This window comes from Netta rufina (genome assembly GCF_964035555.1).
Source record: "Netta rufina genome assembly, chromosome: Z".
NCBI classification, from domain to species: domain Eukaryota; kingdom Metazoa; phylum Chordata; class Aves; order Anseriformes; family Anatidae; genus Netta; species Netta rufina.
The window spans coordinates 72,729,434-72,756,271 of NC_140126.1; the positions used below are offsets into that span (position 1 = coordinate 72,729,434).

General features: G+C 40.3%; 1 protein-coding gene across 1 annotated transcript; it reads right to left on the reverse strand.

The window, feature by feature from the left end:
* Window positions 1–4,567: 4,567 nt before the first annotated feature.
* TMEM167A (transmembrane protein 167A) lies at window positions 4,568–25,743 on the reverse strand. The gene is made up of 4 exons (XM_084304772.1): window positions 25,704–25,743; window positions 14,244–14,353; window positions 8,844–8,878; window positions 4,568–5,789 (listed from the first exon to the last, which is right to left on the reverse strand). Exons 1-4 carry the CDS (start codon window positions 25,704–25,706, stop codon window positions 5,719–5,721), a joined length of 219 nt encoding a protein of 72 aa, XP_084160898.1. The 5' UTR covers window positions 25,707–25,743; the 3' UTR covers window positions 4,568–5,718.
* Between the last annotated feature and the right edge of the window lie 1,095 nt (window positions 25,744–26,838).

Consider the following 26,838-nt stretch of genomic DNA (forward strand, 5'->3'; position numbering starts at 1 on the left):
ACCAGAATGAACAATGGTGTTGAAGTAAAACGAGAAAATGCAGGAAAAAACAGGCTGAAAAGGGCTGCCCGGGGAAGTGGTTGAGTCACCATCCCTGGAGGTCTTTAAAAGACGTTTATATGTAGAGCTTAGGGATATGGTTTAGTGGGGACTGTTAGTGTTAGGTCAGAGGTTGGACTCGAAGATATTGTGGTCTCTTCCAACCTAGAAATTCTGTGAATCTGTGATTCTGTGAAAAACCTTTAACTAGGGATGTTTTGGCTACATAATCTAAAGTTGCTGCAAGAAGCAGGTTTAAATCAGTTTCCTTTCTTTTTTTTTTATTTTATTTTATTTTTTTTTTTTTCTTCCCCAAGATTAGCATTTTAATCTATCAGGAAGTGTAGTTAACGTGTGAAAGGGAGAAGGGGGGAAGGAACGACAAGATCGCGGGGAACTGTTCTAAGCATTAGCTGCTGGGCTAATTAGCTGCTGCCATTAGTGTCAGTGGGACAGAAAAGGAGGTTCAGTGTCTGTGCTGTTGTTCTTGACCTCCTGGTGAGACACTGGGAAGAATTACAAGGGGTGACTTTAATTCCGAGCAGTAATCAGAGAACCAGGCACGTTCTGGGGGATTCAGCAGAGGGGAAACACCAGTCAGACTACTGAAAGGGACAGTAACCCTTAACCATCCACTGCAAAACACTGTTTCATGCTTTGCTTTGCTTCTGGTGGCTGTAGAGAATGATTGCAGGTTGTTTCATTTGTGAATGGTACATTGTCTGCACAGGCAACACAAAGTGTTTCAGCTGGTGAATGAACTGAAAGAACAAAAGCCTCAGTGCACTAAAAGAATAATTGTTTCCTCTACTGCACTGCAGCTTCACCTCTTGGCAACAGCGCGTTTCCATTGCTCACTGGCTGCGGTTAGCGAGGTACAAAGGGCACTGCAGAACAATAACACTGTTCCGAGCACATGAAATCTTCCAGTCATCCCTTGGATTCTACTTTTCCAGTACCTATGACTGCCCGTTTGCTTATCAGTCTCTCCAGAACATCAGAGCCTTACGATGATCCCATTTCTTACTCATGTTTTACTCATTTCCCAACATGGCTATTGCTGCTTTTCAAGTTAGTCTTCCTAAATCCCTGCTTTGAATTTGAGGTCATTCAGAGTGCAGTCAAGGATGGAAGTTAGTATACCATTAATGCACTGTGAGTACATGCAAGGACATAAAATGTTTTGGCTATTCAAAGAACAACACACCACGTTTCAGGTTTTACTACACAAATTCCTTATTACTCGCATCGTTAGGCAGTAAATTTGGATGTGCACAGCACACAGATTGCCACATTCTATTCAAAGTTGCAAATGTGTGCCATTTTAGTAAATTCTAGCTTTGTATACCTTAAGTGAAGCAATGGCAATACAGCCATGGCACCATACAGCTCAGTTCAGAGCTGGTGCCTGAGAAGGGAATGGTTTGCAGATGGACTCCCACTCTTGCCTGTAATTATGTGAAAACACAATATGGCTCAGGTATGCCTGTGTGAGTTTCGATCACAAATGCAAAATGCTGCACAGCAAAAGCCCCCATCATGTGCCAAACACAGGATGTAGGGTCCATGCCTATTCCTTCTGCTAGTTCAATTATTTGAACAAACACTTTGTGCTTTTCAAGTTGTATAATGATCCGGTGCTTGCTGTCTTAATGGAAAGTGCCTTTTATGCTCCTGCATTCTGCTTGTTAGCATTAAATGCGGGGGTAGAAAATGTTAAGTTGCCATCAAAATGCTGTCCTTAGCTTCCTAATCTCAGCCACTCATAGAAGGAAAAAACATAATCTTATTGTAGTACCTTACCTTTTTTACCCAGCTGAATGCACAATTTAGTAGTTTCTGGAAGTGCTCTGTATGTGGTAAAATTACTTGTTTGGGGCCTACCTATTTTTCAGGAGTGTGCAGGTATCTTCTGCTGCAGCCATCTTCCCTGCCATCTCCTGCCTGCACCTTCCTCATTACCCACTTCTTCATTACCCCTCTGTTACAAGCAGGATGCTCCAGCTACCTATCTAGTCTCTTTGCTCATTTCTAGAGAAAAAAATGGGGCTCCTCTCCTGAGCTGCACTTAAAACCACAGCCTAAACCACCCTCACCTTTCAGTGAGTATGTGCAACAAGTAGAGATGGGGAGCCTTGCTGACAGAGCCACTGTCCGTGGTTTTTAGACATAATGATGAGGTCTCAATATGGAAGTACTTTTCTAGACCAGTAGGCACAACTATAGCTTAAGTCATATTTAATCACTATTCCATACATTCCCTTGTCCACCTTCCATCACCTCTAAATAAGATAAGGTCTCCACAGACTCACTAGGGTTCTCAACTCCTGTACATCATCCAGGAGCTCCTGTTACTGTCTTCTCAACTACCTTTGATAGCCATTACCTGCTGTTTCAAGGTAATGTAAAATGCTACAGTGTGTGTTAATATGCTATTGTAGTCTACATTAGCACTTACAGCACTTGGTAGAAAGTACTTCGCTTTGTTCTCCACTTGGTCTAGGAATAAGAGCAAAGAGTGAGTTCAGGAGAACACTGTCTTCACTGGCAGCTCTTCTGATAGAGCTCCACTGAACCCCACTTACTGCACTTCAAAAATGACACATTTCAGGATCAAAGTTTAAGGATGACTTATAAAGCTTTACTGAGTGCGTGTGCAATGTTATGCTCTCCTCTTCCTTCTCACAAGAGTTACACAGAATCACAAAATGGCCGAGGTGGAAGGGACCTCCAGAGGTCATTTGGTGTAAACCCCTGCCCAGCAGTGTCAACTAAAACACACTGCCCAGGATTAAATCCAGACAGTTTTTGAGTATCTCCAGGGAAGAAGACTCCACAGCCTCTCTATGCTAGTGCTCTGTCACCCTCACAGTAAAGAAGTGCCCCTCCTATTGAGCCAGCACCTCCTGTACTTCAGTTTGTGCCCATTGCCTCTCATCCTGTCGCTGGGCGCCACTGAAGAAGAGTCTGGCCCCATCCTCTTGACACCTTCCCTTCAGGTATTTATACACATTGATGAGACCTCCTCTCAACCTCCTCTTCGACCAAGTAAATTGGCACACCTCTCTCAGCCTGTCCCCGTATGACAGGTGCTTCAGTCCCCTCATCATCTTAGTCGCCCTCTCCTGGGCTCACTCCAGAAGCTATATGTACTTCTTGTGCTCCATATCTTCATCAAACATCAGTAATTTGCATGAGAAAAAGAGCTGAGAAAGCAAACCAGCTTTAATATTCTAAGATGGGAAAACATTATTTTCTTCCTATCTTTGACAGTAAGAGAGATGAGGTATCAACCTCTCCAAAGACAAAACTTTGCAAAACAAGGAACTTACCCTGAGGCGAACACCTGCCTAAAGCAGTCGTTTCAGAACAACTGACATTTATCAGAGCTTAAAGATCCTGGTTTTGGATGCTTTTACTAGGGGCAAGTGTTGAGCGGCCCCATCATAGCCAACACTTATCTCTGGCTACGATCATTTCTAAAGCTTGCACACAACCTGCTTCTGAACTTTTGTGTTGCCAGCAGCTCCTAAGAGATGTGTTCTTTACTTAGCCACTAAAGTAGTAGCGTAGAGAAACTCTGCAGCTAGTAAGCCACAAATATCCCATAAAAGTCACAAAAGGATAAGCAGAAAAAAAAAAAAAAGAAGAAATCAAAGATGCATCCATTAAATATCTGTGTTTAGAACAAAATGAAAAGCTGTTGTAAAGAAATAATTTTAAGGATTGAATTACATGTGATAAGTAGGAAGAGGCCTGTTTGCTTGAATTTCTTCAACCATAAAATGCTGTGAACAGGAAAGGCCTTTGTAATACAGTGCCTTCTTGTAAATGGTTTTTGGACTCTCAGGGCTTAAAAAAATTTCTTGGGTCATTTCACTGGTATTCCTAGTCACAGATAAACACAGAGATTACTAAGAATTAATCTGATAACTAGGACAGCTTTAGATGCACTGGAGATGTGTGAGTATCTACAAAAACCATTAGTTATGATAAAGTCCAATAAATGTTAAAAACTAGAATACAATTGCTTAATATAAAAAGTTATCAGGTGATTCTTTGTATATTTTGAACATGCATTTACCTGACACTCAAAATCTAAATCTCCTTAGCACCTTCCCTCCCCCCAGCTGTAGGAATGAGGCCTTTGAAACCCAGAACTGATTTGCTTTGATGCTACATTTTGAAAAGTATCCACATTTAAAGGTACAGGATCGGACTTGGGCTCTCTCCCAGATCTCCTGCTCAGTTTAAAACTTGCATCTGAGCACACTGTGGTCACCATCACCATACAGCTCTGTACTCTTCTGAACCTGCATGGTTTACATTGTTACTTATTTGGTGCAAAATAGAGAAAGCTATTTTCCCTGTCTGCAGATTAGAAATCAGTTTTGTACAACAGATTATTTGTGATGGTGATTTAGATTATACATGGGATAATGACTAAGCTAACTAACAATCCTTTCTAAGTGCAAGGTAATTTAGATGTACAAAACAAGTTTTTCAAGCAAAAATGACGACAAGTACATACCTTTCAGTGTGTTTTATTGCCAGCTAAGCTCATTCTGATCACACACATTTTTAGAACAAATAAAAGTACTGCTGACAGACAACTCTCTCAAATGCAGTCAATATGAAGTCATGTAGTTGTCTGGTATAAACACACCCGTTAGGCACTATTAAAATAAGTTACTAAATCAGTAAAAGTTTGAAAAATTATAGAACAAACACTAATGGCAAGTATTTAAAAAGATAACTTAATAGTAAGTGTAATCTAATTTAGTTGTTTTCTGTAACCTTTAGAACATCAGGACATACAACTTCCGTACCTGCAGACTTCTAAGAAGCTAACCATCCACTCAGCTGATTTAACAACCTTGTATTAAATGTATCAACAACAGCACATGAGCCACTAGAATCTTTTTGACACAATTTTGAAAAAATGGAGAATGATTTATGTGAGAGCTAGATTCCTAAAGATGAATACATATATTTCACAGGGTAGTCAAGGTTCTCAGATCCCACATATGTGCATCCTCAACAGATGGTCTGACATCACTACAATAATGATCCCAATCCCTGTCTTTATATATATTTCATCTTGACAATAAAAATATTGATAGATTATTTGAGGAATTTCAGGTTTAGAAAATAAAAGTTGAATGTAACTTAAACAAGAGGTCATGCTTTATGTGAATATACCTATAACAACATCATAGGATTTGTTCAGACAGTAAGAACCAAAAATACCTCTGTAAACATATCCTATAATGTTCTTCATTCTTGTAAGAGTGATCTTATTGCTATTGCTAGATATGTAATTTTTTAAATTTCTTTAAGTAGGTCTATCAAACATGAACATGAAAAGCCTATTCAACTGCATGGTGTAAAATATACTCCCATGGAACTCAAATATACAACAGACACCTTTTTAACAGTTACATCAGCAGTGTCAGTACTGGTGTGACATTAGAATGTACTTATCATACTGGAGTTAGTTACATTATGATCACTAATACTGTACATGATGGTCCATTTGGAGGAAGAGGGTTGTCCACAAAGAGACAGGCTATCCAACGTAGAAGAGGAGAGTAGACGGCACTTCCCAAAGTTTTCCTGGCAGAAGTTCTTCCATGCTTTGCTGTTTGGTAGTAGGACACCAGGGACACTCTCCAGTTGCTACTGTACAAAGAGGATGCTGAAGGCCATCACCACACAGCACACAGCTACATATGGGCTCTTCCGTTCACCTTGGGGTGGGGAGAACAAAACAAAACAATCCAGGCATAACTAAATAGATCTAGGTGGCTCCTAGTCTAACATGGTAATTATCACACTGCATGCGCAAAGTAACATTGAACGCTTCCAGCTGGAGAAACGCTGTTACAACTACAGTTGCGTATTGGGGAAGAAAACGCATCCGAGTGGGAAAAGTAAGTTGTAGGACAGGATATATTGCCCCATATAAGGACAGAATTGGAAAGGACTCCTGTCGTATTAGTAACCATCTTTTCTGAGATGCTATTTCTGTGAAAACATTAAAGAAAAATACAATGTGTTGTTGCTATCCCTTACTGCCAGAGAGTCAAGAGGAAGGCACCAGAAGGCTAACCGAGACACCAGATCTTTTCCTGGCTTTGTTCTCGGTTGTCTTGACAGCTAACACTGCTCAAAGGCTACTCCACGTCAGCTGAGAAAAGGTGTAACTCAGTGCTGTCTGGCCATGATGGCTGCATATGCAGCATGCATCTTCTACACGTAGTATCGTGTAGGAGCCAGCGAACTGGCTGGGGAACTTACAGCAGCAGACGTGGCCAGATGCTTGTTTTTTTTTTTGTCTTTGCTAGGGAGACATAACATTGCTAGCATGTGGAGAGGATCTGGTCCACAGATTTTCAGGTTAGTAATAAAAATGGTCAACAGACTGCACAAGGTGTACAAAGATCTCTATTTCTGATACTTTCAAATTAGTGTTATAGCTTTGCATGGCACACCACTGACAAAATGTAAGTTTGTCCCATTAACAGACATATGTTTGGTAGCAAATGCAAGCAAAAGAGATCTGTTTTCACCTATTTTCATCCAGAACAAAGTTGTTATGAATGTCTCTTGCTCACCAAATATGGTATGGAAAAGCAAACAAATAAAATCTTAGGTAGGGAACTGTAACATTGTCATGGGAACATCAGTAATATTAGACTGCTAATGATTTACAGGGACACTTCCCCAACTCAAACAGCCTGCTGTTTTTGCCCTTCTGCTTAGGCATCCCTCTTCATGAATCCATTCCCTTTCCTCTGGAGACCAGAGAGCCTCCTACACTTGATGGTACTTCCAGCCTACAAAACTGTCAGAAGTGTTAACACCAGTGTCTCTTTACGATGAGCGAATTCCTGTTTTGATGTGTTCAGAAGCAAAAAGACAGAGTTGGAGCTGTTTGCTTTAAACAAAGTTCTATTTCCTCTTGCTGTGTAAGGTCTTTTATCTTGCTACAAACTTTTCTGAGAGGTAATTTTCAGAGAATCGATAAAGAAAAAGAAAAAAAACATGCCAAGGCTCTCAAGTCCAGCATTATTAAGGTGTAATTCTTAGGAAAAGAGGCTCTTTCATTAGCCAGACCTTCAAATACAGCAGAAACAAACTTTCCATAGGAAAAGAAAAATAAAATACTTGTAGCGACACCTCCCATAAGCAGGGGTGACTGCCACAGTGACATTACAAGATGTTGTCATGATCTGGCATATGTTTAATTAAACTTCAAATAACTGAATGAATTAATGTCTGCAGTTTCACATCTGTTTAAAATAAATTTTTGAGGAAGTCCAACTCCTACAGTTTAGAGTATTACAATTTTCATATGGGTTATACTTTCCTGCTCTTAATTTTCTTGAAAGAGAAATCACCATGTGGCAGGATTAAACATCATTTTGCACAACTTTGTAAATATGTAACCACTTGCTGATTATTAAAATCTTATGCACATGTGAAAAGGTTGTTTAAACATTCTGGGCAAGTTATACGTAAAGTAAGACAGTGGGCATTTTCATTTTTAAAAGCCTACACTTTCCTCCAGGTCTTTTGTGACTAACTCAAATAAAATGGTGGCAATCACCTTCAAAGCACATTTTCCATACCAAGTGCATTGTAGTGTTATATAAGGAAATATACAGCAGGAATGTTAAGATGCTGCCTCATTTCTCAGCCTGGGAGAAAAAATAAAATTAGATCATTCCAAATGTAAACTGAAAAGAAAATAGTGTTTTACATGAATAAGAGAAAAGGAAGCAGCTCGGTGTGGGGCACAAGAGAGCATGTGTTACCTTGGATGCAGCAAATGTACTTTATTAAAGTTACTACATTATGAAAGAGGAAGATTAACTGCAGTTCTTAACTTTATCAAGTTGACAGGGACCTCGTAAAACCTCTTGTGTACTCTTTCAAATGCCTTTTAAAATTATTTGCTGTGCATGGCTAATAGAAAAAAAAAAACGCTTGCACTTAACTAAGTAAAAAAGAAGATGGTAAGTAACATAACGTGTATTCTCCAACCTTGAACAAACACTAATGCAGCTGAAATTTAGATTTATTTTTGCTAGTACACCTCAGAATTCATTTCTAACAGCTGCCAAATTACTATTATCTTTCAATTACAATATTAAAATTGGTTCTGCTATGTCCATTGTCTAAATAGGACAATACCATTTTAACAGCAGGTCTTCACAAAAGAATGCTTTTTGCATCAGTGCATTTTGACATGCTGAAACACGTCACGTTCCTTCAAAGCCTGAGAATAAAGAAAGGGGAAACATACATCTTCCTCTAGGATCAATGACAAGTAACAAAATCTCAATTTACAAGTCCAATGTTTCTGCTCTGTATTAACAATGCCATTTGTAGATCATACCTTTTTATTTTACTGTTTTAAGTCTTGTATATACCTCAATGCTAAGACTGAATTTGTGTTGCATATGCCCATTTCCATTTCAAAATAAATTCAGAATGATGGTGAAAATACATACAAATATCAATGCTATGGGGAAATGCCCAACACCAGACATAGTTGATCATCCTACACACAGATTCTACTTGAAACTAACAGCTTTGAGTAATTTAGAAGTACACAGAAACTTTCAAGAAGAGAGAAAAAGTTATAGCTCACGTCCCCTATCTTAGCTGTATTTTACGGAGGTCAAATATACATTTTTTGAGTGTGGTTTTTACTATCACATTGGAATATTATTCTAATAAATAAGGCATGCTATAGAAAAAGCATTGGTTTTAAAGATTTCAAGGAAAAAAATTACCAATCCTGGCGCATTTCCAGAATATTCCCAATAGTCTGCAAAGATAAAAGAAATTGATTAGGTTCTTGATTTAATAGAATCTTTTAAGAAATAAACTCTGCCAATTGATTAATTTTCTTCCTTCCATGCTAAACCAATCCAAATAAACAGTTTATCAAGCTGATGCTGTTTTTGACATCAGAAAACATCAGATACCAGTGTGGGGTACAAGCTATGACCCACAAGCCATGAAGTTCTTTCTAAGTCCAGCAAAACTTCGGCATGCAAGAAAAACAAAGGTCCATTTACTCAGTCTGTGTTCCATCAGAATTCCACGTTCTACACTTTAGTAGCTCAGAGAAAATCATGAAAAAGAAGAAAAAAAAATAGAACTAGAAAACCAAAGCACAAATTGCCAACAGGACTCCATGTTGCTGTATATGGATTTTTTTTTATGCTAGGTTTTTTCAATCAAATTTTCCTGCAGGTATAAGAGATGAGAAAACTGTGTATTTTAAATGTAATGCTTTGTAGTATCTTTTATATTTCCCTTAGGAATTGCAGATAAAAATGCACTTTTCAGCAGAGCACACATAATCTGGTATTACAGAATGCTTGCCTTGAAATATGTTACAAAACAATTCTTCAGGTTAGTTTTTACTTTTACCAAGGTTGACCTAGGTAAAGTCTCTCTAATCTTGCACACCTGGGATATTAATGCTCACAACTGGAACTAAAAAAGGACAAAACCAGGATTCAACTATTCAGAGTATATCCAAAATGAAGTACAAGCAAGTAGGCCACATATTTATATTCTCATTACACGGAGAAATTAATCTCATATTGACTCCTCAAGAAGAATAAGAGAAGTGGAATGGAATGCTTTAGAATTTCTGAAGAAAGATGGAAATAAATACTGAAGCTTCCTGAATCAGAAGGCAGTTTTCAGTCTTTCAAAAACTGGTCAAACCTGTGTTGAAATAGTGTCTACAGGAAGGTTTGCTTCGTAGCATGACTGGTTGCAGTGTAGAAAAAACATCTGGATTTGACTATATCGACTACACAGATTTACGAACTAAAAAAAAAATAAAAAACCCTTAAGTGTTTCTTTTTTTCTCTTCTCCTGACATGTTTATTAGCAGTAACCTCAGCCTACATTATCTGCGGGGCTTCATCTACTACCTGCTGTGATAGCAGATCTCCAGGTGCTTTCCCACAGTACTCTGAAACAATCTCCACACTGGTCTGATTACTTGACTTCTCTCTCCTGTTCCTGGGCTTTGGCAACTACGTACTTTTTTCCTATTTAAATGCAGATAGGTAGGTTTGGACTACTTGCCCATGCCTACTGCTGAAGCCACCATATCCTACCTTTTTTTTTTTTTTCCTTAAGAATTTGTGTTACTTCAGATTTGTACCTGGAGCTCTTTTATCTTTGTTTACTTCTGTATCTCTCTCTCTTTCCATTTAGCAGCCTCCTGTTTATTTCTGAAATAAAAGTCTGGGGTTGAGCAGGTCAGAATCATGAGTTCTAAGAGGCTGCAAGTGACTGTAGTTCTCAAAGTGAAAGTGAAATGCTTTTTGACCAGTGTCTCTCTTGTTGAGATTTTTTTTTTTGCTAACGGCACTCCAAGCATTTGCATTAAAAATAAAATAATTTTTTTTCATTTGTTTTAGATCTTTTTACCTCAAGCCAGAAGTACTTCTATATTGTGAAAGCTCATTCTTCTGCTTTTGTATAATTCCACAAGCAGAAGTAATAATTCCTGCATGTAGACCATCACACACTTTTCCAGGCTAAGAGGTCATACAGTAAAATAACCCGAAGACATCTATGCTGTTTAAGAAGAGACATGCAGGAAATGGCACTTGCGTAAATCCTTCAGAGCAAAAAATACAGCCTCAGAGTCCTGTGTGAATGGCACTCAAGAGTATTGAAATTGTTTTTATTCTCTGTAAAATGAAGATTTACAGATTGCATGCAGCAAAACCACTGCAAAAACTTCCACAGCCTGGCACCTCATGTTCACATCGCTCAAGACTATGCCTGGGAACTCAAAGAAAGAAAACATTATTGTCCTTTTCTTATGCATACTTGCAAAATTTTAGTCAGGAAGAAGAGTTATTTTTTTCAGGCAGTCTACAAATCTGTTGTTTGTATGACAATCTCGGCAAGGATTTTTCTTTGCCTTTTCAGTTTTTTGACCATGTATAACAACATAAATTTATAACTGACTTCAGTTATAGTATTGTACATTGTTCCTGGTGTTACAAAACTTCCTTGCTGGTGGACATAAGAATTTTTCCTTCTAATATGGGAGGTACAAAATAGAATATGGGTTTCATCAGCTGCCCTTACTGCAGTTGACAATTTTTAAACTTAAATTCACCACTGACACGAAATCTAACAAGCCTACCAACAGAAAACTCAAGCACATTTTTGAGACGCTTGTGCTCCTATTGGAACATCCCAGTAGATCTGTTTGTCCATATGGTTTGAGGCAAAGCAATAGCAAATTGAGATGTGGAGTTTCCACAGCTGTAAACACAACCTCTGGATACATTGAGGAGCTCACGTTAGTAGAAAAGCTTCTTCAGGACTTCTGCCCTCCTGTATTTATATATTACTGCTCACCTCAGGTCCTCAACATGTACCTCTTCAAGTCAAAACCTTTACAGAAATGATGCTTCTTTGAATGAATCTCTTCCAAAATAATTCTTCCTTAAGTAATTATTCAAAGCAATTGCATTGCTCCTTATTCTCCCCTTCATGGAGAGAAAAACTCATTCTCATTTTGATGCACGTGAGATATGTCAGTCTGGCTTGCAAACGTGCAATTTTCCAGCAGCCACACTTCAAATATATGCACAAGCTGCTGCACATTCCTCACTGCCAGTGTTAATCTTAAAATCAACAATCATGAAGGAGGTGTTGGCTATCCGGGGGGAAAAAAAAAAAAAAAAAAAAAAAAGCTAAAAAGAAAAATCAAAGAAATTGAACCAAAAAGACAAAAAAGGGTTAACCACACCTCACTCTTCTAGACTGAGAATGCTGCAAAATGCCGCTGCCCTGTGTCTACTAGGACAATCCTACTGCAATTGCAGTTAAGGAATGTGAGATATACTCCAGTGCAATGCTTATGGCAAGTCAACCTCCACTATGTAAGCTAACACGTCTTCCTGGTTAGCCAGGAGAACAGAACTATGTTCTGGTGCACGTTCTCCCCTAAGTTACTATGAAACAGTACATCTCCACTTACTTTCCCAACCTTACAAGCTACTGCTGCAGACAAAGCACATGGAAACACTCATGATGCTTCAGGGAAAATGAAGGTTTAAAATCCTGTTTGGCTTGGTAGAAAAACACACATTTTGGCAGAAGTCATTGGGATGAAATACAATGTTATGAGGACGGGTGACATCACTCTGCAGTGCCCTCTCTCAACCAACAGAAACATGTTTCTTTACTTACTAGGTCAACAGACCTAAATCTTCAACAAACTTACCAGTCAGAAATACAGCTAGTAACTACTAACATTTCTTCTCTGTGTTGCTTTAGTATTTTATTGCTGCTTTTTTATGCTATTAATTTGAAGCAGGAATAATGAGTTAAGATCATCTCTGGGGTAAAAAAAAAGTATCAGTAAAAATTTTATCCAGCGTGTCTAGACGTTTCCATTTGAGCACGGAATATGTCAGCGAAGAGGGAGAGGGGTTTAACAGCATATGATCTCCATGTAAACATCTACCATTCAGGAAACAAATTTCATTGCTTCCAGGCCAACGTTTTATTCTCCAGTACAAAGCAGTCTACATACGTATATATGAAACAAAAATAAAATAGTATGTCCAACATTTATATAAATACAAACCTACGGATCAAACGCACAACTCCTCCACTGTGTCAGCACCCTTTGAAAACATTTTATGAAGAGACTTCTATTGTGCTCAAGACAGATTTGCCTCAAGAGTAAACAGAGTAGCTCCAGATTAAAGGATATATTCCTTGCCAAGAACAGCACTAAAATTTTAATCAGTAAAATAAATATTCTTGCTTCTTACTATGTATACCTCATTGACTATTGTGTTATCTTCCATTAGCAGACACTCAACCCACCACCAAAAAATAGTCCTTCGTGAAGTCATCCCTTCGTTCCATCTTTACTACTATCAAAAGAAATCTCACACGTCAGTGGTAACCTTATGGTCTCCTATGAAAGGAGACAAACATTTTCATGTTAGAACTCCCAACCAAAAAAAAGCTATTGTACTCTGGGTAGCTTACATCACTAAAAGAAATCTTGTGTGATAAAATGGAAATTCCAGAAGTTAACTACAATGAGGGTTTTCAGAAGACAAACCCTCTGAGATTCTTGGTAGGAAGGGTCTACTCAAAACTTGGCACTTTTTCAGAAAATTAAATCCCTAAGTGATAGAAGATAATTAGGCAAAAAAACATTTTCTTTAACAGAAAATGATCTAATGGAAAAAGTGGACAAGTTGAACACCCAGAGATGAAAATTTTGCCTGTTCTTTCCAGTTAGAACATTACCAGCTAGAATTACTTACTGTTTCAATAAATACTATCTCCTTTGTAATAACCTGAGGCAATGGTATTTCTGAAGTAGTAAGGGTGGCCTCAGTGGTTTCTAGGTCAAAATTACCCAATCATTACTTCAAAAACATAGTTTTTAAATCACGGTTCTGCACACTGCTCTTTGCATCCAACACCCCATCATATTCTTTGTAGTACAAAGGAAATTGGTAAGCCAAAAGGTGAATGTGTTTTAAAAGCATAAGCAAGGCACAGACTTGGCTATCCCCATTTCCCACCACACCCCAAAATCAGTCTGAGCAAGGTAGAGAACCATTTTATAGCAGTCACATCAAGTACATTCCAAGAGAACTGGGAACACAAGACAGAAAAACGTTGGTCACCCAGGAAAATGTACTTCAGGAATAAAAGTGAGATGTAATCACAGCAACCAAAGGGGAGAAAAAACAATAAGCAAGGCAGCTTCTGCTGTTGATGCTTTATTTCACAGCTTTAAGAATCAAAAATAAATACATCCTTATAGCAACAGCTAGATGTAGAAAAATGCTTCCTGTCTCTCATTTCTGTACCATTAACCAGCATCTAAAGAGAAAACTGCAAGACCAAAAAATAACTAAAAAACAACAATAGCTGGCTTTGTAAGTTAATAATTCCTTACTATAAAATTTCAACGTTCTATTGTAGGAAAAGTAGAAAATTACTATCTTTGTTCTTATCTTTATTAAAGACAATCTAAAGCTTTTTTTATCTTTAAAGAAAAAAAACTGTCAAAATAGTATTTATATTATCACAAACCATTAGAAGATACTAAGAATAAAACAAAAAAAAAACAATCTGTGAATTTTTAAAATGATCAAACTACATACCCAGTTTTGTTTTTGTCCAGTAAGCTGGGAGCCAAGGATCTGATATAGGCACAGGTACATATGAGCAGCAAGATTACAGTCAGCAGACTCTGAAAGTTGAAGATGGCAGACTATGGAAGAAAATGAGAAAAGAAAGATTACAACTTCACAGTACAAACTTCCCTTGCTGTATAAGCTGGAGAAAGTAAGTGATCCTTCCTAGGATGCACAACAAAAAAATATATAATCTATGTTGCCAGTGAGCTAAAATCACTGGTAGCAGCCATTATTCTGCATGCAATGGTGAAAGAACGGAATTTTCCCTTCCCAATTCATCCCAAAAAGGGTGAAGAAATAACAGGCAAAACGGTAACCTTACAGCTTTGCTCCCAGGCAGCTGTTCCAAAGCCAGTTTCTGGAAACCCATTAGCAGCAGTCTAAGAGTTACAGAAAACAGACGTTCCCCCTCAGCCAAGAATAAGCGTAACTGCGGTTTGCATCGAGTACTATGGTGGTGGTGAAGGTGGAGGTAAAGAGTATTTGACAACTAAACCAGTAGCAGCCTAAACACAGTAAAACAAGAAATATGCAGGGGAATTGTTAATATACTACTTCATGAAGACTACCCTCGAAGCTCAACATTTGTAGAAATATACAACCAGACCCACCTGAACTACAAAAACACAACAGATTAATTTCACTTCGAAATCAATTTTTGATTTTAAATTTAAAAATATCTTTGCTATAAATACATTTTGTAGAAGTGCTAATTATATGGAAAATGCTAGACAAACAGAGAAAATAGTTTAGAACTAAAGATTGATTGCTTTCGAGTGAACGTAAAATGCTTACTGGCAATAAGAAGCAGTTATTGAGAAACTACTAAAATGTTTGCTTATTTGCTAAAGTTTAAAATATCAGGAAATTCTCACCAGGATCTTTTTAAAACTGAAGTCTGAATCTCGTGAGGACAAATGTTTTTGAGTCACCAGATTATAAGCAACTTTCATCGTTCAAGTGACACATATAGAGGGAGAGTAGGTGCTCATGTAAGGACTGCTGCCTCTCCAAAACAGTGCAACATCTGGAAGAAAGCTTCTTGATGCTGATTTCCAGCAAGTGCTACATCACCGTTCCAATGAATAATATACTAGCAACCTTATTATTATTGTTTGTTTGTTTGCAGTAGGTTCCCTGGAATTTTTTGGAAGAAATACTGGGCAACTAGTCCTTGTGACTTATATTTTCTAATAACTAGCCCCAAATCTGAGGCTTAGATTTCTGTTACAATGTTAAAATAATGCAGCTGCATGAATCTAAGGCTTTTTTTTTTTAATTTTTACCTTAAAGTTAGCATGTCTTAGCTGACATTTTGGTCAACTTAACAGCACCAGGTAGTATAACAGACAATTGCTTACTGCAGACACACATGCTTTTGCTTTGTTCCACTACCCTCCTTTCCACATCCTATTTGTTTTGAACAACAAAAAGTAGAAAAACAAATAGAATGAATTCACTCTTCATCCTAGATTTTTGTGTTACGGATGAATTCGTGTCTAAATACATCACAGTTTTTCCTACTGCTTAACCCAGAAGGCCAAGTAGTAGTATTTAATTAAGTGTAAATACTTTGCACTTATGGAGGGATATTACATTGCTGTTTCCTTCTTCAGGCAGAGAACTGGGTGGGATTTGTTCAGAGCACATCAGAGCTCCCATTTCCCTATCCTGAGGCACAGCTCTCTTGATCTGGGTGCACCTTTTCCTATGTCACAACATTCTGATGTTCTGAAGCTCTGAGAATCAAATTTCACTAAATCAATAAGAAAAAAAATACCACAATATTGCAGTTCACAATTGCACTTTGATACTAAGAAGATGTTAGAGAGGACTTCTACTACCCTTTTGGTACTGAGATCTAGAGCCTTGATAATTAAAAAAAAATAATAATAAAATCCTTAGCTTATGTAGAAGACTCTGTGAATCACATGAAGCAGTACTGGAACATGCATCACACTGCCAGCCTAGACCAATGCACAGAAATTAACACAGATGTCCCAGCTAACAGGGTCCAGCAGGCCACTCTTGGTTGGAGAACTATACATGAAGGAGAAACAGCACAGGGAGGCTCAAAGAGCGACTGAACAGCTCTGCTGGAGCTGCAGCCTGAACAAGAAGCTCAGCATCCTGAGGTGGCATGCCCCCAAGGGAGGGTTAGCTGGCTTGTACTGGGTGCACTACTCTCAGTCTGCCCTCTGCTCTGTCTGAAGCAGGAGCCACCTTGCAGCAGCTGCCTTTGCAAAGGAGCAAAACTCTCAAGCCAGCACCCACAGTCCTCATGTCCTGACTACAAAAGACCGGGAAACAAAAAGGAGGAAAAGAGAAAAAAAAAAAAAAGAGAGAAAAAAAAAAGCATGGGTTGAAAAGGTGATTATTAGGATGTACAGAGATACAGTGGGTGGTGGAGAAAGGTAGAGGGTAAGTGGCAACTGTACACAGGAGGAAGAAGGAAGGTTTCTGTAAAAAGGGAGAAGAAGGACAGGGGATGTGACTCAAGCTGAGCAGTGATCCAGTACCCAAGGCCAGCCCGCTGGTCCCCAAAGCTGAGGCCAGCTGCTCTTCTCCCTAGTAAAGGCATTAGCTAAATTGGGTTCAGTTTAGTATTTTTGCTGGGCTAGCTGAGCCACCTTTTAACCTACAGTGCTCTACGTAAAGGATGTGTTATTTTCAATGCGCAAAAGAGGTGCTCACCACCACCACCACATCTTGCCCTGCTACTGTCCAAAACCTTTCCCAGCTTCAGGCAGCGGGCAACTCTCCACTCTGGAGCAGAGGTGACTCGAAGCCTAGACGAGGCGGCATCCCCTGGCTCCTGCGGGTCTAGGAACACATCGGGGCTGGGTCCGAGAGCGGCAGCCTCAGCAAGGCGCGATATAGATGTACGTAGCCCTCTGAGCGGAGTAATTCCGCCAGTCCCCCGGGGCAGACAGCTGCTCCCGGCATCACAGGGCGCAGCGCCTGCCAGCGCCCCGTTCCCATGAATTCCTGCAGGCTTCCCGCTGCAGCTGCTGCCCCAACAGCCTGGCGCACGGGGCACGCAGACGCAGGGAAAGGGCAGGAGGCAACACGGCCCCATTTGCTGCGCACCGAGCGGGGAATGTAAACGTATACTCATGAAATGTGTGATTAGTCCATCAATAGGGACAGTGTGTAATTGTTCTTTGCTGGGCTTCTCAGGCGTTTCCCCCGATCTGCTATAATTATATATATGCCACTCCGTTGAAACGTGCTCTGAATTACATGTATTTACGGGTCACTTCGACAGGACAGAGGCGTATTTTTGAATTGGTCTGCATTTTTAAACTGGAAATGAAAATTCATTTCCGAAGCAGATGGCTACACATTTCGTATCTGAAATAATTCGTACAGCCCAACTGAATTCACAGAAAAGGGCAACTTGCATCCTGCTGCTCAAACTGATGCAGTTAAAACCTGCTCTAAGTCGTACATTACTTGAGACCCATTTCAAAAAACATGGCATTAAGGGTATCAAGCTATTTGCACAACGCTGCAATACAGGTAAGTTTAAATTCACTTGATTAAACTAGATTCCTGTGATCGAAATGCAACAAATCAGCATTTCCAAAACAGTGCTGACTGGCTAAATGTAGATCCTAATTCCTATCAGAAGTACATTTCATAACATGGAAAAGTTGATGCTGTCTTTTAGATTGCATCCACATGCTGGTGAAAAGATAGCTTCTCGAGACTTAGATTTCAGATGCAGAAACGAATCAACACTGGTATTTTATTCCGATTCTGGACAGTCTCAGCCGTGGCTTTAATTATACACCCTTGTTTTTTCTTTTTTTTTTGTGCATTTCTGACGCTGTGGAAACAACTTAGTAGCTACATTCTGTGCTACTTAAGTACTTTTTTTTATTATTTTTTTAATTTCCCTCTCCTGTGTGCTGCCTCCAGGTAGTTGTGGAGCACTACTGTATCACCTGAAGCACTAAGGAGGTATGGCATTTAGCAGGACTTGCAAGAGCAAGTTGCTTCACAGAGCTTCAGAAATTTAAGACCATAGATTTTAACATTAAGAGCCGCATGCCTGAAGGCTCTTTGAAATGCTTCTCAAAATTAGAACTTAAAAGTCACCTCAATATTATTCCCTCAATCACATCGTATCTTAGTAAAAATAATTCCATGTAAATAAATTCCTGTAATACAGAGAAACAAAGCATGAATACTCCTGAAAGTTCCTGCAAATATATGGTAGTTGGAAGCCATGTTATTGCTAGAAATATCTGAATGTATTCCTATCTGAGACCTCACCTAACCAGCACGGCTGTCAGCACAGGGGATGGATGCTGCAAGGAAAGGGATGTCTCCAGTTGCTTCTTGGTGAGTTTGCTACAACAGAGGAGCAAGAATTGGTGCAACAGCCTTTTAGGAGGATGAGTAGCAAGGGAAGAAAGAAGTCCATTAGATAATAAGCGGTACTTCAAGTGTTTAATATGCTTTACTCAGTGTTGATTTAAAGTGGAAAATTTCCTGTGCGGCTGAGAAACGGAACCCTGATGGGCCATAACATTTGCACAACCCACGTCAACCTGATTACAGACAGCATCATGAGTCCTCCAATTCAGACAGCATTAAATTTGCTACAGTCGGGGAGAAAACGAGGCAGTTCAGAGCTCTACTTATCAACTACTCTGGCACTTTGTAAGAGTATTTAATTCAATGTGCTGAAAGGAAGGACACTCTCAGACGATTGCCTAAATTCTTTGTGATCACTGGGAAATTGGTGTTCAGCCTCAGCAGACATTGCAGTCATAGACACGAAACTTTGTTCTACAAGGAAAACACATCCATAGCCAAGACTTTGTACTGCATCCATCCCTGTACTTGTTATTTGCTCCAGTGCTCTGACATTCTCTGATTAATGTATGATTTTGTTCCATGTGCTTGCAGAGACCACAGCAGAACTGTGATCCAGCTAACAACGCAAACCTCTGTATGGCAGCACTGTAACTTACACTGTAAGTTTTGATGCTACTCTGCATGTCGTGGAAGGACCTGCTGATTTTCCCCTTACCTCATGTACTTCCATTTACAATAAACTGCCTGGTATCAGGGCTCTTGGGAAGAAAAGAAAAAAAAACATACAGGAGGAGATTGTAAATCCCATACTGCTGCCCTCCTGGGTTGGTAGAAAGCCTAAAACACAACCTCTGGCAGTTTATCTCAAGACTGAGAGCTGAAACCAAAGCTTAATCTGCACTAGACTTGCAGTATTTATGATATGATTGTTCTATCTCTGATTGCAGTGTGACCACGATTTCGTCTGTGTACGCTAGAAAAAGAGAGGCCACTGGAGTGCCACGGTTACTGCTATAATCATTTATTATGTGCACACATATAGATAAAATATTGGAATATTCTTAAGAAAGAATAAAGAAATGTTTATATGCTGCAAAATACAGACACCTTCTAGAACTGCTTTTCTTTTCCCTCTACGATATTACTAAAACAGATGATTATGTTCTCTGCAAACAAAGAAACAAATGCTAATGGCTGACTGTGTAGCTGTCCTCATATTAAAATGTGAGCACGAGTTCACATTGTGGTTAAACCATGGTTAAGCAAGACCTTATAAAAATGAAAAAGCCTGTATTAAAATATTAACTCAGAGGTACCATTCAACTGCCATCAGAGAAAGCTGAAATCAATCTACATGAAATTTTAATGAAGAGGCCCTTGAAAATCTGAAGGAGAAAATGATTATTACCTAAGGTTTCTGTTAAGTACTGCCATTCTTACTTTCCCAGCCTAAGTCTAATTTTTAGGAGTATAAAACTGTTAAAAGGCGTAGGAAATAAAGCATGTAGCACTACTCCAAGCCGAAGGCCAAGGCAATTGCTAAAAATTAAAACACGCATGTAATTATTTTACAACCTATTCTGAAATATTTTTTCCACTCCTGCCAAACATAATCTTAAAAAATGAATAGAAAATAAACATTTGTAAAAGAGACATGTTAATTAGAATTATAAGAAAAATAAAAAACTTGCGAATCAGTTAAATTTGATGTTATGATTGGCAAAACTACACTCGACAGCTAAGCAAGAGGTGTTTAGACAAAACTGGTTTATACTTAAGAATCCAGACTCTGTTTTGTTAGCAGTTGTTGGTTGCTCCAACACGAATCAGGGTATTTAAGTTTACTTCATATTCATCCCAGCATGTAGTTTCCAAGAAATTTAAGCACGGTATTTACATTAATTCACACTTCTGCCTGTCATACTTGCAGTTCCACCCAAAATATTTACAATCACACAAAGTTTGGTTAAGACTCAATTAGAATAAGAAGGAATCTTTTCCTTACACATCTATTGAAGAAATAGGTTTTCTAACTGAAATGGCAAGTGCAACACATAGGTGGTAACAGGTATGCTTTTCAGTCAAACTGAAGAGTAATATATCTGTTTTAAGATATAAACAATTTTTTAAACAATTAGCAGAAAGAAACAGGTGTCCTCTCCCACAAAACTGCTCAACTTTAAAACAAACATCTTAAACCAAAAAGCAAACTGAAGTTACAATGTTAAACTTTTCATATTGGTGTTGTAACACGAGTGTTGTCTATACACTTATTCACAAAACATATTTTATTCTTGATGTGGCAGCAAAAGCTCATGATGTCTTTTCCTCCAAATCTTTTTCGCAGACTATAGTTTGCAATTTACCAGATTTTTTTCCACATTCTTCCACTATTTGATAATAGGAATAATTTCTATAATCCAATTTCAAGAAGCTGAAATTAAGCATGTTCTCCAGAGTAGCAGGGAGCTAATGGTACTTTCTGGAACTCTAAGTAGAATAGGTACTCATTAGCTGTTTCCACACAGCTCTCAAAGTGGACATAAAATCTTGACTTGTAGCTCTTTTGCCACTTCTGCCCTAAAAACCTGCCCATTAGAGACTTCTAGAGTGTACCTGAACAGAAGGAGAAAAATTATCCACATAAAAGACATCTTCTCCCATAATCAGTTCTGGCTTCTCTTGCTGTTCAGAGAAGCAGCATGGCAGATTATACCTGTACTGCCTTTGTCCTTTTTACAACTGAGCTACATAGTTTCTGCCAAATTAGATAACTCTCCCTTCTGAAGTTGCACAACAAATTGCTTTGTTTGCCACAAATTTACCAGGGAATCTTAACAGTAGAAACAGAAGAAACAGTAATTAAGTGGGTGAGTGGAAGCTCTGAGAGTATTTCTAACACGCCTGCACATTTTGAGTTGGATGATATTCCTACTCTAATGAAAAGTGTTCAAACCGTGTGAGAGGTAAAGTTGATTTGCAACACAAACTGCAACAGGAATTTGAGGAGGTACACAGAAGAGAGCCAAAGCTCTCACAATGAAAGACACCGAATTATTGTTATATTTAATACTTTAAAATCAGGGATAATAGCTAACATTCTATCTGTAAGCGTTTGATTATTAAGGTACAAATTTACAAGCGAGGGTCAAAAACTAACTAGATATGGCTCCACAGCACAACAGGAAAATGCACTATTTGCCCAAATGCCTCTTGGCCCCACAGAAAGCCTGTGCAGTTCAAAGCTGAATGTGCCTGCTGAGCATCCTTACAAAAAGCCCAAGACACTGCATGCAAAAATGGGACAGTATCTACTTCCTGTTCCTAAGTCTGAATAAAAAGCATATCCTACAACTTACACAAGAGGTAAAAGCAATAAAAGAGGTAAAAGTAAGTAAAAGTTACTCAAGGAATACAGAAAAGCTCTGCCAAGTGTCTTGATGCCCACTGGTGATGGGCAGGCCTCCCACACCTCCTGTGTCCCTTGTCTGGCACAGACCAGATGCATGGATTAGATTTTCAGCATCTGTAAGGCAAGTGCCAGCTGGCTCCACTTTGATTCCTGCGTTACAAAGCTGAAACTGAAAATTTCTGGTGGGTTTGAACTCCAAGCATTGTGCAGCAGCACTACAGCGACTGCAGTGGATAAGCATGGTGAAGCTGAAGCCAATCAAAAAATTACATTGACACACTGACTATTTCATGACTTTTTTCTTTTTCTAAATAAAACCTCAGGGTTTGGATCTTGAGCTGGAAATATAGAGTGCATAAGCAGTTCATTACTAATTTGAAATAGCCTACAGAATAAAGGTGACCTCCTCCACCCTTTTCATGTTATTAATGAATAAAGATGTTTAATAGTAGATGGATTGCCAGAAAGGCTTAGTAATAACTGTTTGGCACTCAGCAAGGAAATTGTTTCTCTCAACTTGTGTCATTCCTTCACTATTGGTCTCTGGTAAAATTTGTACCAGTAGCTTCCCTACATCCTACTCCTCCCAAGTCAAATTAAGAGATGCATTAAAGAGATGTATCTTACAACGACAGAATAAATTGTGTCCTCTGTTCTATAATCAGAGAATAAAAATATTAATGGTATATTTTCACATCTTATATACTGACACAGAAGTATCTACAGTGACCATTTCAAGCAGTAATTTACTACAGATTTCCTACTCCGCAGCAGCATTAAAATTTACATGTGCCATTGCAGAAGGCATTAGGTTTACTAACCACCAATACCAGTGCAATGAAGACATTGCTTCGCTGCCCCTATCCAACCACCCTATTTCTCCTTTCCCCTCCCCATTCCAGTTCTCTGACAACCCTGCTATTACGACAGGAGGCGAGGTGCATGGAGAGCAGGTTCGTCTCTTCTCCTCAGTTAGTAGGATTTGCTTCCGTTCCTAGGGGCTGGCACAGGGTCGACACACACTGCGTGCAGGGACGTGAGTCAGTTGTTGCACGACTGGCAGCAAAGGAGGTCCCAGCATCTTTCTCCGTTACTGCTTAAGAGGAAAACGCTCAGACTCCTTGCAAAAGAATGTTAGCTGGGCAGCAAAGACTTTGTCAGATGAAATTTTTTTTTTTTACTGCAGCTGAAACTCCCTGAAATTCTCATCACTTTTATTCAAAACATTTCATGCCTGATGAAATATAAAACTGACATGCACGAAGTTGTCTGTCATTGCTCCAAAATAAACTCGTAATACAAAGACACGTATATGTCCACACATAAGATGAACTAGGACATCTTTCCTGGTCCTATCTCTCTTTAGCCCATTATAAAAGCAAAGTTATTAGAAAATTTCAATCAGGACTGATTCCTTGTAACTTCCAATAAGCCAGACACAAAACTTTGAAGACACCTGAAAGCTCGTTCACAAAATACTGCCTTAGATTTTGGTGTGTTCGTATCCAAGATATTGGCTTGGATCAGTATTTACTAAGGAATTGCTTATATGAGCAATTCTCCTTTCTCCTGTAAACACCATCCTTAGATAGTAACAAAGGTTGTGATAAAAACGTTTGTCCCCATGGAAAATTCCCAATTCAATTTTTCTGCAGCAGGATGGGGTTTGAGGTCCCGTACCTGTCCTCACCAGAGGGTGACGGGGAAGGAGCCATCTTTGTAAAGTCTTCTGCAATTCATTACTTTCTGCATCACCCAATCACAATTATAGTCATAAAACTACTCTGTATATTTATTCATACTGCTTGTGTGCAATTGCACATTTTTACTACAAAGAAAAGTGAAGACTTCCATTCAACGGGTGAAAGCTCATTTTTAAAACAGTTACTTCAGGCTTCTTCGTATTTCCCACCAACCAAACCTGACACGTATAGTTTATTTTTTAACCCCAACAAAGTTTCGTTGAGTTTTCAGATATAAAATTTCAAAAGTTGACAGGATAAAATGACTCACTGATTAGTGAAAGTCAGTGCTATTGTTTTAAGCAATACGTGTTCTGCTTTTAAATAAACCGTGCAGCTGCCATTATACTGCATCCCTTCCAGTTCCAGTACTTTTGTTTAATCCACTGAGCACCTTCAGCCCCCTTTCAGAGTTGCCTTAAGCTAAAAGGTTTTTTCTACCCACCGGCAGTAAACAGAAACACACAAAGTTGTGCTTGTAGATACAGGATTAGATTGATAGAAGCCTGCTTCTATATATTTTGTTGTCAGCAGGTGGCCACTCACCCAGAAGTTTGGACTTGTGCAGTAACTATGTGGTACGAAACCCTGGGAGAAAATGGGATGGAAAGTTCCAGGGATGAAGTCCTTCGGAAATCTTGCTACTCACAGAGCTAGTTTGTCACAGTTGCAGCTCACTTACTTTGGAGAAAGAGGGACAGCTCTGCTTTCTTCCAGTTGTTTCCTATCTCACAGTCAAGTGTGCATGTGGAAGATTGTTAATCTAAGACCATGATTGTTAATCCCAGGAGGTAAGATTTTTCTGCAGAGCCATGACACCACAGGCAGCAAGCAGCACCACAAATAACCCAAAATCCTGATCAGGCCACGAGGCTTATTGTCTCCCTGAGGAAATTCAAACTCTACAAGACTGAGAAATCTTACCTTCACCTCTATATAATGAGAAAAATCTCATTAAGAAATTCTAGCACGTTTCAGGTTCCTTGAACAATACAGCCTAATCTCCTGAAATCAATATGGATCAAAACAAACAAAAAAAAAACACTCTTAAGAATCATGCATGCCATGATCTTTTTGCTAACTATAAGCGCTCATGTTATATTTAAGTGCTAACAAGGTAGTGTAAGGTGTCTTACTGATCATGGAGCTTCTCTTGCTTTTGTTCTACACCCTCAAGTCCTTTGCAGTGCAATGAAACACAGCAAGGTAGGGGTGCTGTACTGCCATGGTATCTACCTTTCCAAGGCACAAATTGGAGGTGATGGCTTCACTTTCTTCCCACCTGGCACACACTTTATGTATGCATGTTTGGGGTATTCTGAGACAACTGATGTCTCTTGTCAGGAAAACCCTTTGTTCGCTGCTCGAAGCCGCAGCTTAGCACAGGTTCACCTGAAAAATCTGCCAAGGGCCCTTGGCAAGCAACTTCCTCTCGGTGACAAGACCTGCGGCCTAGGACCTTTCCTCGAACCAAACCCTGCGAAAGCTCCGGAGGTTTTGAACTTTTAAATCCTTTAACAAACGTGCGGATTGCCAAAAAAAAAAAAGAGTCAGGGGGCAGCCTCACCGCACGCACCCTCCTGACGAGCAGCAACCTGCCAGACGGCCTGGAAACGGTCACCTTACAACGAAGGGTGTCGAGGCCAAAGCTCCGCAGGTTACAGCGACCCCAATTTATTTTACCCCCTTTATTTTTACAGGCGCTTCAAACACTTCCGCGTTCCGCTTGTAGCGGGCCAGGCGCTCATCTCTGGCTCCTTTGCTTCTGCTTTGAAATCTCAAAGGCGTGTGCCCGCAGCGCTTCACCTGCGCTGTTAGAAGGTTAAATCGCAGTAGATTTTAGCTCTAACCGAAGCACAAGCCCCTGAGCTTTGTCACCGTCAAGTGCTGGGGGGGGAATAAGGGGAGAGGCCGCCCGCCCGCCCGCCGCCCCGCGCTTACCATGGCGACCCGCTCGCGGCCACATCACACTTCCGGCGGCGGCCGGGCGGAAGTCGCGGCGCTCCTCCGGGCGACGCCGCGCGGAGCGGAGCGCGGGCGCCGATTGGCGGAAGGGCCGGAGGGAGGCGGGGCGGAGGGGCGGGGAGCGCTTCTCATTGGCGGAAGCCGGGCGGCCATTTCGGGAGGGCGGAAGCGGAGCGCGGCGGCGGAGGTAGGTGTGGGCGCCCCGCCCCCCCCACCCCCCCCTCTTCCCCAACCCCCGGGGTAGTTGGCGGCCGGTAGCGGCCGTTGGCGGCCGTTGGCCTGGCGGAGGGTCCCGGGCCGGCGCCCTGAGGGCTGTGGCGGCGAGGAGCGGCCCCGGGGCGGTTTAGTGTTAAAGCCCGCACTGCTACAGCGCTTGGCAGGCGGTCGCAGTGTGGATAGGCGTTAATCCTGGCTCCCCGTGGAGCCAGGGGTGGGGGATTTTCCTCTTTTTTCCCCCTTTGTTTGGTGTTGGGCGTGCCCTTTCTTGTTATTTTTCATTTGATCCTCTTAGTGGTTTTAGCAAAGCCAGGACTGCTCTGACCCTGATGAGTTCCCTGTTAGAACCTGGCCATGGCCACTTTGCCCTTGCAGCAAGTTGCCTCCGCGCTCATGACAGGCTTCACTGAATCACAGAATCACCGAATTTCTAGGTTGGAAGAGACCTCAAGATCACCTAGTCCAACCTCTGACCTAACGCTAGCAGTCCCCACTAAACCATATCCCTAAGCTCTACATCTAAACGTCTTTTGAAGACTTCCAGGGATGGTGACTCCACCACTTCCCTGGGCAGCCTGTTCCAGTGCCTCACAACCCTTTCAGTGAAGAAGTTCTTCCTAACATCTAACCTAAAACTCCCCTGGCTCAACTTAAGCCCATTCCCCCTCGTCCTGTCACCAGGCACGTGGGAGAACAGACCAACCCCCACCTCGCTACAGCCTCCCTTGAGGTACCTATAGAGAGCGATAAGGTCGCCCCTGAGCCTCCTCTTCTCCAGGCTGAACAAGCCCAGCTCCCTCAGCCGCTCCTCGTAGGACTTGTTCTCCAGGCCCCTCACCAGCTTCGTCACCCTTCTCTGCACCCGCTCAAGCACCTCGATGTCCTTCTTGTAGCG